Source organism: Sphaerodactylus townsendi, linkage group LG10, assembly GCF_021028975.2.
Source record: "Sphaerodactylus townsendi isolate TG3544 linkage group LG10, MPM_Stown_v2.3, whole genome shotgun sequence".
Taxonomy (NCBI): Eukaryota; Metazoa; Chordata; class Lepidosauria; order Squamata; family Sphaerodactylidae; genus Sphaerodactylus; species Sphaerodactylus townsendi.
The window spans coordinates 32125128-32139136 of record NC_059434.1 but is presented as its reverse complement, the minus strand read 5'-3'; the positions used below and the strand labels follow the sequence as shown (position 1 = coordinate 32139136).

The window sequence follows — 14009 nt, the reverse complement described above, 5'->3', positions numbered from 1 at the left end:
TTTTGGCATACTTATTGCTCCAGAAACTGGATCTACTTTCCCAATGTCTGCTGGATATACCACTGACTATTTTACATAACTGCATATTCACAGTAAAGAGTACTGTAGCTGCAAAGCATGAGAAAAGGGCCATTGTTACAGAACAGACTATATGCCAATAAAGGCTTGGTGCTGTTCTATGCTACAGAACAGACAGTATGATGTCACAGCAATGGGCCCAGATGTGAGACTTCTCTCTTTTGGAGATATTTTTATAAAGATTAAATTATGTCCAATAACTGATTGTTTTCAGATCTGTTTTTATAATTGCTTTGAGTGACTCTTCCCAACACATTCTGTACCCTGTTTTGTTAGCTATATCTTAAACTACAAAATTCCAGGGTTTTTTTTAATTTTATAAGTTGAAGGAGTTTATATTACCTACTTCAACTGTTCAGATTAAAAACAATTGCTGCTGAATTTGCAGAGCATTCAGATGGGATTGTGCTTTCATGCTCCTTCAAACAGATGGATAACCTCTGTCTATTGATAGATTTGAATGGCCTAGTTGGCATTTCTTTCATCCCTGAACATACACTGAAATATTTGGAAACTGTTTTGTGAATGCATTTGTTATTCTTGGTTTTAACCAAGCTTGAACAATGATTTCCATCCTGATTTCTTTTTCAGTAGGCTAAAATCGGTTGTGGCCCATATGTTTATTGTTGTTTTCCATTTTCATTTAGGTCAGACTTATAAGGCATAACTAATATGTTTTTTCTGTATTATTCGATTTGGTCAGTTTGTCAAAAATTAAAGACTACTGTTGTAGAAATCCAGGTGTGTTTTTTACTAGTTTCAGGAAACTTTCAATATACCCCTGTTTTCATAACCTAGATTTTTTTTAATAGTGAAAACTTGTCCCCTTCCTCTCTAGAATCTGAGTCAATAACAGAGGAAACAGGGATATCTTGGGCAGGACTAATCTTCCTGTGTTTTAATTCTGCTTTTGTAAACCGTCTGGATCATTCCCCTTCCCTAGAGTGAAGTTGTATCAACAGGTTCCATTCCAATCCCCCTTTGCCTACAAAATGTTTCCATTTATTCAGTCATGGTATTTTGTAATGAATCTGTAAAGTCTGGGGGAAGCTAAATCACTTGCGTATGTTAATGTTACCAGTCTGATATGGAGAGAGGTTGTGTGGGTCACAGGTACCTCCAGGACCCTTTTCCTTCTGTCAAGCTTGTTCAATGCCCCTTTCATTTGCTGCTGAAAAGTCAGTGGGAATAGGGGAGACCGCCATTTTAGAAGCCTTGGTCTTTTGGGCACACTTTCTTTTGCCTGCCAAATGGCTATTGGGGCTCCGTATCATTGCCTGACGCAGCCCTGTGGGTCATCCCACCAGAGTCAGCAGGGAGCCTCTCTCATCTGAGGCAACAGGAGCCTCTAGATGCGTGTTCCATCTTCTGCGAATGATGCCTCCCTCTCCCTTTTTACTTTCCCTGTTTCTTCCTCCTGTCAGAAAGAGTAGGAAAGTAAAGATATAGTAGATAGAAGAAAATAAATAATTAAAAAATAAGTGAATAACTAAGAAAAGGAGCTACTAGAGCAGGGGTAGGGAACCTGCAGCTCTCCAGATGTTCAGGAACTATAATTCCCATCAGCCCCTGCCAGCATGGCCAATTGGCCATGCTGACAGGGCTGATGGGAATTGTAGTTCCTGAACATCTGGAGAGCCGCAGGTTCCCTACCCCTGTACTAGAGAAAAAGAAGAGTATGAGAATAGAGCTTAAGACGTAAAGTGCACAGGCGTAAGGTGTCTGTCTCCCTCTGGGCAGGAAAAGAACTGAGCAGAGTAGAGGCAATCTCCGCAGGAAAATGGAATAAGAATTCTAGCTCCTGCCTCCCATTCAGAGCAGTGGAAATCACCCAGAGATGTCCTTAGAGCTCAGAGTGAGAATGAACAAGTTCTTTCCAGCTTGATCTTAAGTTAAAAAAATATTTTTGTCTAATTGTTTCTTGCTTGTTTCTTAAGAAACTGGTGTGATTTTATGTATATTAAGAATAGTTTTCTTAAAGTGGGCTGCCCTGCATAAAGCAGCCATGACTGTGGTTTCATGAATTCAGTGCTGTACTGTTAAGTATGACCTGGAATTTTTAATAAAGGAATTATTAAGTTATAAGCTCTCATTTTTAGCAAATGAATACTTTTTAATAGAAAAAATTACATTAAATGTATAATAACATTTTTATAGCAGCAGAAATACAAGTCATATATTGAACATCCACAGGAAAAACTAGCAGTCATATTTTCAAGGTGAAGGCTTTTCCGCATCCTCCATTACTGCCAATATTGTTCATGGTTGGAATTGTTATCTTCTGAATATATGGCCTTACAGTCTTTTAGCTGAGTCACCAATATCCTAAATTTGGAGTTCATATCAGGGTCTTTTATTTCATTTTTCTAGTTTCCTGCCTGTTGTGTTCCATTTGTTCTTTGGGTAGGAATATTTTCTGGACAAAGCTGATAAGTTCTGTTCCAGCAGAGAAGTAAATTATGGGCTAGCTATATGAGTATCCAGTAAATGCCCTTGACTGGAGATAGTGTTATTATATTGGGTTTCACTTAAGGATTTTTCTGTTAATATTCTAATTCTCAAAGTTTATATCAAAATTCTGAAATGCACAGTTGACAACCAGCATGATACATAGAAATACATTACAATGCCTGATCAGAACTAGCTGTATAGATATGGAACACAGCTAAAAATAATATTAGAATGCTGGACATAATGCTTAGGTCTGTTCTATCAGTGGGTGTGATAAAACCAATTAACCCTTTGCTTCTATAAATTAAAGTGTGCTTGTTTGAGTGTTGCCACTTAATAAGCGGCAGAGATCTTTTCAGGGGAAAAAAACATTTCTTTACTTCCAGTCACAATGAACATTATTTTTTATAATCAGTCAGAGGACTCAGTTTCTTAATTTGTAAGATCACTAAAATTTTACCTTAGTCAATATATAAGTTAAAAAAACAACAACAGAGACTGTGCCCAATCTAATTTTATGGGAATATATATACAGAATACCTCAATTAAATGGGAATTGTGCACATTCTCTAGGCCAGGGGTCTGCAACCTGCGGCTCTCCAGATGTTCATGGACTGCAATTCCCATCAGCCCCTGCCACCATGGCCAATTGGCTGATGGGAATTTTAGTCCTTGAACATCTGGAGAGCCGCAGGTCGTAGACCCCTGCTCTAGGCATAGTCTCCTAGAGACTGTTAGTACAACATAAACTAACACTTGCAGAATTTGATTTGAATTATTTCATTTCAAAGTTCACAAAGTTCAACCTTCTTAGATATGTGTACATATTGTTTTACAGTCCACCTCTCTGAAGAGTGAATGACAATTCTGTTGATTTTAATGATGCAGGACTGCCCCCCTTTCCTCTTAGGATACAACACATTTATCTCATGATCTATAAAAATGTTTGTTTTACTCCATCTATATCTTTTCACTTAAGATAACAATTCATACAGTAAATGCCTCAAACAATTTTTTCCACTTCGACATCAGAAACCAAGAGGTCTTTAGCCGTTGAGGTGCACCAGTTTCATACAGCCTACTGCTCTTCATGACAGACAAGTCTAGCAGCTGACAAAAAAAATTGGATTATCCATCTTGGCAATAGTGACAAGCTGACAGTCACAGAGTCTGTGCTCATATAGTGTTGATGACGCTGCTTCTGATGCCAAATGGTGCAGAAATTGTGGTTATGTGATTGGGCTTCTGTAGATGTATCTTTTGTGTGGATTCTAGTTTTCAGAAACTGAAGCCCTGATAAAAGCCAAGTAATGATAGGACTCTAGATTCAGAAATGCTGTTGCTGTTATTTTATGGTGTAGAAACTTCTTAGCGAATGGTGACATTTGTTGTGTGTATTCAGAAGTAGATTGTTCTGTGGGAACAAACATAACTTGGACATTATTGTATTGGCTACAGCCATAATCTTGCACAAAACACAAACTTACACTAAACTGAGGCATGTATGTACAAATGAATCTCTTTCTCTCTCTCTGTCCAGTGTTCCAAAACAGACATAAAGTAGAGTATCATTTGGAAAAGGTAGGAATGAAAATCGCAGTAGGTCATATTATCATGTTTGGGAGAATGAGGCTTAAAAGGGTACCAGTGATCTTCTCATATGAGAACATCTCCACAAAATCTGTCTACCTAATTCATCTGTAGTTAGGAGCAGCTGTGCATAATTAGGCAGAGAGGCTTTAAAAGGAGTCGGCTCCTTTCAGAATGAAACAGTCAAGGGGTCCCTGCCTAGCTTCCCGTACTGGGACTTTTTCTAAAGATGCAAGAGCTGTCTCTTTTATACTGCTTCATTGCTTAAAGGCAATTTAGCTTCACAAAAGGACTACATCTGGATTTTTCTGGCCTGTGCACCAAGAAAACAATATTTTATAAATCTGAAAACCCTGAAACATTCCCTTATGTTTAACTTCAGATTCATGCTGAGTTTTGTCTAGCTGTGCAGACTTTGGCACTGGCACAGAGCAATGTGTTACGCTTGCTGGCTTTTCAAAAAGTACCCATTGAGAATGGTATGTCAGATTAGTCTTAACTGAATGTACATTAGTTAGGGCTCAGATTCGGCAGACTTTCACAAAAATGTCCTTGTTGGTAGTGTGTGTGTGGGAGGGGAGCATGCTTGATTGAGAATTGCATAACTTGACCTCCGTTAGCAACTAACAGACTAGCTAGATAGCAGCTGTTGTCATTTTTAAAGCTTATTACAATACCCACCACCATAGTTTAGCACAAATGAATAAACTCAGTCTCTTTATGCTTCAAAGACCTTTTTCTTCATGCTTTTCTTCATGCTTCTTTATGCTTCAAAAACCAGTTTCAGAGAGCCAGCATGGTGTAGTGGTTAAGAGCAGGTGCACTTGAATTGGGAGAACTGGGTTTGATTCGCTGCTTCCACTTAAGCTGTGGAAGCTTATCTGGTGAACTAGATTAGCTTGTTCACTCCAACACAGGACAGCTGGGTGACCTTGGACTAGTAATAGTTCTTCAGAGCTCTCTCGGCCTCAACCTACCTCACAAGGGAAGGGAAAGGACTTTGTAAGCCCCTTTGAGTCTCCTTACAGGAGAGAAAGGGAGTTGAAAATCCAACTCTTCTTTTTTAGTTTTCTCAAGTTTGAAACAACATAGGTATTCAAAAAATTTGGCTATGAACTTCCCACTAATATAAATGACTGATTCAGATTGGGGTCATGTTTCAAGAGAATAAGGAGTTTAGATGAGGTTCACTGTGCTATATTCCTGCCCTAAAACAACTTTGTTGAGTTACTGGACATTTCTGCATGGCATAATTATACCGGGTTACAATTGGTATCTTACAATCCCGGTCTATATTGTCCCGGTTTCTCCCTTTGCACCGGTTTCTGTGAAGGAATCGAGTAAAGACTGGGAGGAAATATTCCAGTTTGTTTCACATAAGCCCAGGTCTTTTTCTGTTTACATTTGCATGCACAAACATCTCCAGTGTCCCACGTTCTGATTGGCTACTGTTTTAGTGCAGCAGTGGGGGAAAACGAACCCCCCTTTTCCCAGCTCTGGATAGGGCCTGGCGCAGCGAGCAGCAGCAAAAAACAATGAGGCACAGCATTACATCACATCCCCACTGTTCTCATATTTTTGTGGAAGAAACTGCCCCCTCCCTGTGATATGCCCACTAACATTCAGCCCAAAGTGCAATCTCCCTAGCTACGTGCTTCGAGCAACCAGTACATGTACAAAAAAGAAAACTGGGACATTTTGGCACTCCACTCCTGATTAACGCAGGCAAAAATGGCACCCAGTCAATACCATGAGCAGAAAACATGTTTGGGGGAACGTTTTGGGCAGGATGGACTGCAAAGGTTGGTGACTCAGCAGAATTGAAAACTGACATGATGTCAGGTGGGGAGATCAGGGGGGCAGGTGACAGGGTGGAGAGATCAGACGGCTGGGTGAGAAAAATAACCTGTTTCTGCTCCCGTGGAGTTTGCATGGTAGCCGGTTCACTGTGGGTTTTTTGAAAAGAATAGCCAAATCCTGGGATGAGGGAAATATCACGGGACAAACCCACTTTGGGCCAGGAACCATGGAAACGTCTTGGCCACACTGGGATATTTTCCTTGCTCAACCTGGAATATTTGGACTGTGCAGAAACAACTACTTTTTGCTATGCTGGGAAAACTCAGTACATGTAAATTCTGCAGTGGATGGGTAGTGGTTCCACAAGGCCATTTCAGATTGGGAAAACTCTGAAGCTCCTTCTCCTTGTGCAGTATGGTCCTGATCAAAGGTCAGCCTGGTGCACATCTGAGAATTATGTTCTTACTGGGTAACTGCCAGAGCACATCCATATGGGGGGACCTGTGAACTTTGTATTGTGTAAATTGACCCTGAGACTTCACTGAATATTTGCAGTCATTGTGTCATAGGAAAAGGTCTTTTCAACTTGGCATCCTGCTAGCCAGGCAGACAGAAGACTGGATCGAAGAAAACTTTGCCAACTTTGAGAAGTATATTTAGTATAACCTCTTGAGAATTAACTCAGTGCAATTACACATTTATTATACAAACTTGTAATTTTTATGCCAATACCTTCTGGAGAAAGTTCATTATGTTACAGTGATCATATTCAAGTCCCAGGATTTCACACCTTTACTTCCTGAGCAATATATGGTGTGGGAGTCTTCATGCTTTTTTTCCTAGCCCACCCCTCTTCAACTATTAAGCGTGATCCAAGATGCCTGGAAGGCAGCAAAGCCATTTTTGAGAAGATGGGAAGAAAAAGTCTGTGGAGTTGGTAGTCTGAACCGAAGGAAGGAAGAATAGAGTAGGAAGTGACAAAAGGAAGCAGCAGCAAGGGACCTGTGTCGTTGGAGTATGGGCAGAGGTGGGATCCAACCAGTTCTCACCACTTCTCTAGAAGCGGTTACTGAGTGCCGAGAAGGGGTTACTAAAGCAACCTCCCTGCCCAATAGGGACTGGAGGTGCGCGTGGGCGCCGCCGCCACTGTTTGAATCCCACCACCATCGGAACCTGTTATTAAAATTTTTGGATCCCACCACTGAGTATGGGTATTTATAGAAAGACAATAAGTGTGGTTCAGGAAGAACAGAAGGCATTTGGAGGAAGAGAGAAAGGAAAAAGTGATGCTGTAGCAACGTATGTCCTGTGGTTCTTGATCTTATGGTTAGAAACTTTGGCCATTCATCTTCTGCAGGAATATAATGGTTAGTTCAAGTACATGCCTAAGTAATTCCATCCTGTTGTTTATGAAAGCTTTTTATACATAATGGTTAACAGAAGATGTCATTTTTCTTACAGATTTTTATTTGAGATATACTTGACAGTTCATTAGAATGTCACGTGTCTGAAACATGAAAAGCATGCTTTTATGTGCAAGGTTAAATGGGTCATTATCCAGTATGTTAAGGGAAAAAAGTGACTAGGTCTTTTAGGTGCTGTAATACATGGTATAAAAATCTGCCTTTCGAAGAAAACAGTGTAACTAATTATTCTCATGACTTGTATAATGACTGTGGAAAGATCTATGACTATCTTAACTTAAGTAGTAAGGATTTGTTAAGCATATTTCCCAGAGGGACAGCTTCACACTAAGTACAGTGGTTTCCCAGTATTAAAGCTGTTGATAACAAGGCCTCTGCCACTACAAATAATTGTCCTTTGTATGTGTTCTGCCACAACACTTTTCAGTAATGCTATTTGCATGTAGAGTTTTAATTAAGAGATAACTGTCACCACAGGTTGACTGCAGAAGACTCTCATATCCAGCAGAGAGACAAATACCATTGCCAAGTTATACAGGTTGGGTAGCATACAGGGGGTCTATAATATAAAATGGATTTATAATTAAAAGTCACTTATTACAAAGTTATTGTGTTAAGGGAGGAGAATTCCTGAAATCTGGGAATTTTGTGGTGCGACGTATTACCTATGCATTTTCTCTTGGTTTAGCTGCATATTGTACCATTAAAATAGGATTATTTTTGTGAATCTTTTTGAAGTACAAATGTATAGTTTTTATGTATGGAAGTAGGTTTAGCCCAGCCTGTCCCTTAAAGATAAGATTGCAGTTTTCCTTGTTTTGTTTATGTATGAAGCAGCCTTGAAGCTGAGAGTGGCACATGCAAAAGCGAGTCAGTAGCTAAATTGGAAATTGGACCAGGATCTCGAAATACATTTTGGAAATAGAGGAGGAGATTGTGGTGATTCCTATTTGCTTAAAAGAAATGGATAGGTTTCTAAAGGATCAAACACACGTCACCATGATAGAGCAGCTGCAAAACACTCCACATGGAGAGAGTATCCACTTGGTGAGCTATACAGCCACAATAAATACAAGAGGTGGGATATAGTATAACATGTAACTCAAACAAATCACTCTACTCTTAGGCTTTAAATATTAAACGAGCGCAAATCAAGTTCAGAGTGCTGTTTAATAAAGTGCTGGAGTGAAAGGAGTGCTATAATAAATACATACACGCACGCACGCACACGCATGAAACATACATAAAGACTCCAAGACAAACGCAAATATGTCATACAGATCCCAAAACCTCAGAAAACATCATACACATGCACACGCGCACGCACGCGCGCACACACACACACACACACAGTAAAGGGGACAAGTCTTGTTCAAGGTCCTCCAGTCATCATCTGTGGAGTTGGCAACCAATACCAGATATTCAACAGGCAGGTCAACGTTTCCAGACAAGATGTGAATCACTCTGTAGCAGTTCTCAGAGTCTCATATAAATATCAGTCAGCAAACTGGATGTCCAAGCTTAGCTTCAAAACACGTTTCTTGCTTGTATGTATGTATGTATGTATGTATGTATGTATGTATGTATGTATGTATGTAACTATTTATTATAGCACACGTTTCACTCTAGCACTTTATTAAATATCACTTTGCACTTGATTTGTGCACATATGCAGCCACTTCTTCATTTAAATGATTTTTATTATCTTTTAATGGCTGCCTATTGGAGACTCACTAAGCTGGAATTGAACTGTGATGAGCACCAGCACAGCTTGTTCACTTTTTTTTTGTACATGAGTGCGGCCATTTATTATTTATTTGTTTGTTTAGAAGAAGAGGAGTTTGGATTTATACCCTGCCTTTCTCTCCTGTAAAGAGACTCAAGGCGACTTACACATTTCTTTTTGCCTTCCCACAGCAGGCACCTTGTGAGGTAGGTGAGGCTGAGAGAGTTCTGAAGAACTGTGACTAGCCCAAGGTATCCCAGTAAGAATGTAAGAATGTGGAAACAAATCTGGTTCACCAGATAAGACTCTACCACTCATGCAGAGGAGTGGGGAATCAAATCCAGTTTTCCAAATTAGAGTCCACGGTCTCTTAACCACTACGCCACACTGGCTCTAGAAAATGCCTGTGCTTGCCTCTCTAGGAATCTGGCTGAAGTGACTTAAAATAAAAATAACAAAAACAAAAAGATATTAATAAAAATCTAGCATTAGAAAACAAACTCAACCAGCATACAAACATAGACCATAAAAACAAACTTAAAATAATGTTCACATTAAAATAGTGTTAAAAACTGACACTGTCATTAAAAGCCTAGGTAAACAGAAACATTTTTGATCTGGTGTTTAGAGGAAAGCAAGATGGGTGCCAGACAAGCCTCAAGAGGGAGGGCATTCCATAAGTGAGGTGCCTCTACTGAAAAGTGCCAGACCCCCTCAGTTCATATGCAGAGTGTAAAAGACTTTTCCACATGCTGAGTAATGCCCTTTCAATAAACTTTCAATACACTTTAGTAATTATTTGCAAGTTGACTGGAATTACGAATTCAGTGTGTGTGAAAGCACTTTGAGTCCAATTGCCTGCAATTTTCAAATATTAATATTTGGGTAAGCTACAGCTTGTGTTTTTCTCAAGCCAGGATTCTGTCATTTTATGGTGGTTTAGAATCCTGTGAAATCTTGTGGAATGCCAACAAAAAGAATGCCTGGGCCCTGCATTCAGACATCACACACAATTGGAGTTTACATTAACTAGAATTTGTTTACATGCATTATAAGGGAAAGAAAAACGAAGGAGCAAGAGAAGCTTGCAGGTATAACGAACAAGCCATTTTCATGCCCATTATGATAAACTGTGGTTTAATTCTAGCTCACGTGATGTCTGGATACAGTTGTCATAAAGACAGTGTTATCTAGATAACATAACCCTAACTAAAGGTACCAAACAGACATGAAGTATGGTTTTCTACCTGAAAAGGCTGCAGTTTGTCTTGAAAGAAAGATTTACTAGTGTCTTGTTTAATTACATAGGACTAAAACAAACTTATTGTTAAATACTTATCTTTTTCTAACGTTTTAACTACTTTCATTGTTCATTTTTCCACTCATTCTTTTTGTATTTCTTTTGGTAAGGACAGGGCTTTTTGTGTGATGGTGCCCACTGATCACTGAGTTTTGGTGCATTTTTTCAAGGTTTTTCTGAGTCCTAAGGGGAAAATTGATAGAAATTGGCAAAGTCTTATATATTAGTACTGCCTTTTTTGTTTTTGCAAAAAGCACTAAGGGGTTTTTTTCCCAGACTTCCTTGGTATGTTTCATCAAACAATCCATAGTTCTGAAATGTACTTGTGCCAGCTACTATGCTACGATGATGAACCGCAGATCGTTATCTGCAATACACATTATCTGCAATACACAAAATAAAGGAATTGGTTAAAAATGTCATAGAGCTGCATAAATATTTAACTTCTGAAGCCAGACAGAACAATTTGATCTTAAGTTGGTAGGCATGTGCTGATGTTTAGACAAGCAACTAAACATTAGAAGACTATGAAACTTGATAGTGGCCACCAATGCTTGAGCTATTCAAGAAAATGAGCATTTCTACCTACAAAATGTCTCAGAAACAAAAGCAGACCTTTGCTTACACTATGGGTTGCAGATAATTCAGAATTACTTCCATCATGTGCTATCTGCACATTTGGTTTGGCCCATGCTTTATTAAAATATAAGTAGCTGTAAATTGAAGGATGCAGGCAGCAACTGATTTTGTCATTCATGTTATCCTAATCCACATTTTAAAAGTTTTTTTTTATTTTTTTCCCCTTAGGTCCTCCCATGCCATCCTCCTCATCTAGTCAATCTGTTATTGAACATTTACATTCCCCTCCTCCATCACCTAATCTCCATGACAACCAGAGATGGTTGCTAAGTACTAATGCTATCCAGCCAGTTCAGGACTCTGACACTGATGAGGACTATACAGCCAGCTCTTATCTAGTACAGACCGGTCCAGTTTCAGTTTTTGCCTCAGGTCATGGTAAGAAGAGGACAACTTGTCCATAGTTTAAGTAAACGTACTTATTTTGCATCCTGTAATTAGCAAAACAGTTCGATAAAATACGAACATTTGGAATTGTTTTGTAGTTAGACATGCAATGTCTAAGATTAATTTGTTTAAGTCAAGAAAATAAATGAATACATAATATTCTATTGTCTACAATCCAAAAGTTGCCCCCTTTGTAAAAGAAGTGCTACTTCTTTGATTAAATCTTCAGTGAATATCTACTCAATGTCAACTGTTTTTCCCCCCTTAAATGACTTCCTGTTCTTTGTTAAATTCATATGGATGTGCAGGTCAGTTTTATTATGATATATCCTAGTACATCAATATCTTGGTGAACTTCAAGGTGTGAGAATATATGGATTATCAGAAAGACTGAAGCCAAGTCCAAAAATACAGTGGACATAATCATTTTATATTGCCAGTCAAACAAAGGGTAAATTTCCCAAGCATTTTATTTATGTATTATCCATTTATTTACTTGGCAATTAAAAGTAATGGAGTATGAATTTTATAACTGAATGGGTCAGGATGCCTAAATGGGTTTAGAATGTTGGTAATTCAAAGGAACTGTGAAGAGATTGGATTGAATAGCACATGATAGTTAACAAATTTTTTGAACTCTTCATATAAATTATTCCTAATTCTTATTGAAAATGTATGGTGTTCATTAGATTTTAATTTCTTGAAAGGTGCAGAATTTTCAAGACTGTTTCTGTTATTTCCAGTTTGATTGAATTTGAATCTTTTATAGTAAGATGTGCATGCTTTGAGAGTAGTTTGTAGATATACCCTGCCAGAGTAGATGCAAGAGCTCAAATTTTAACCTCCCCTCCCTCCAAAAGTCAGAGTAATGAAACAGAAGACACTTTAATGTCCTGGTCATTATGAATCAGTTAAATCATCTAAATTACTTTGGTTGTGTAGCCAAAACAAGGTGTGTCTGCAGGTCTTGTTGAATAATAAGGACTACATAAGCACATAAGGGTATTTGTTGTCAGCAGACGTGAAACATAAATTAGTTTCAAGAATATTTTGGAAAAGTAGCAGCTGTTAATTTAGCAGCAGAAACAGCAAAAACACTATCAACAACTATGGATCCTATTTCGGGCCTGGCAACTACAGCTGGTGATAAAGTTATATGGAAACAGGACTGGTCCACAGCCAGAGCCTGAGAAGGGCATCAGCAGCTGGGCATCAGCATAATGGCGTGATGTCACTTCTGGGCAAAAAAGTTGGAATTGATGTCATGCCTTTCAAGAAATCACCCCAAATTCTGTGGTTTTATTTGAAAGTGATGTTATACCATTGCCCCAACAGGAATTTAAAAAAAAAAAAATCTCCTGCCATTGTTTTGAGCACCAGCATGAAACAAGAGATGGGACTAAAAAATCCTCCATCTCGTCTGGGGGACTGGCACCCCTATCACCAACCAAACTGTAGTTCACTAGCTAACTTTTCATTTTGACATATTCGTTAAAAAAACCCCCAAAAGAACCCACTTCTACATCCAGCTGCTACTCTCCTCTGTCATCATAGCTGCAGCTGCAAGAAAATTCATTCACTTGTTATTTGCTTTTTCCTCCTCTTTTGCCATTACCAGACAACTTCCAGCCATTTGTGAAAAGGAACAAAAGAGGGAAAATAGGGAACAGTGGCAGAGAGTGCAGTGGAGCAAAGTAAAGTGGGTGGATGGCTGCTCCATGAATTTCATTTGGCTGAAGAAGCACATTAGTATTGCAGAGTTTGGTAGTGTTCATAATAAAACACTTTACAAATCAGTGAATAATTAAATTTGTCGATCATATTTGCCACATTCTGATTTATATTTCAGTGTATGAAATGTAACTGTAGAGTTGATTCTGATAATATAGATATGTTTTGCTACACAGTTTATTGAAATAGGTTTTGTAATACGTACCTAGGATTAATGGGTCTCACAGGGAATGCAGTTATTGCTTCCATACCCAATTTCTCTCCCCCACATTTTACAGTTAGCTCAACCCAGTATCCCTATTCAGTAATCACAAGACTGAGTAGCAAACTTACTACCTTGTTCTTTTTAAGTACTCTGCAGTTGGGTTTCCGCAAGGAAGAAATTCTTGAAAGTCAGCCATTTGATACCTTTTACTATATGAGGAGATAGTTCTGAAGTCTCTGACCATGCAATGAAGGTCAGGGTTACCATAGCTCAGTTGCAAGCAAGTGGTCACAGGCTACATGTATTTGCTTTCCCAGTTGATCATAAGCATGTGTGTGTATAGAGGTCTCCCAGTTGCCTGTTTTCAAATGTGCTGTGGGGGTATATAGATGCAATTCTTAAGGAAAGAAAAACAAGCCAAAGCTCATCAAGAAGAAAAGCATATTTAGAGGAAATAGGACAGGGGTCCCCAAACTACGGCCCGGGGGCCAAATGTGGCCCCCTGAAGGCATTTATCCGGCCCGCCAGGCATGGCGGCGATGGCTCCATTCATGTGCAGTGGGGGCTCGAGGGAGAGGAGGAACCAGCCCCAACGGCTGTTGATTGCAGTTACATGATGGCACCCCCAAATCTCCATTAATTTTCTGACCCAGAGTTGGAAACCTTACATGTGGCAAC

At 39.0% G+C, this 14009-nt stretch overlaps 1 protein-coding gene across 1 annotated transcript in view; it reads left to right on the top strand.

Annotated features, from left to right (window-relative positions):
* LOC125439615 (teneurin-3-like) overlaps window positions 1–13556 on the top strand; it is a 294691-nt gene extending 281135 nt beyond the window's left edge. The window contains exons 6-7 of the mRNA XM_048508731.1: window positions 11177–11386; window positions 13405–13556. Coding sequence (XP_048364688.1) covers window positions 11177–11386; window positions 13405–13556 — 362 coding nt within the window. The remainder of the gene's footprint in view (window positions 1–11176; window positions 11387–13404) is intronic.
* The last annotated feature ends 453 nt before the right edge of the window (window positions 13557–14009 follow it).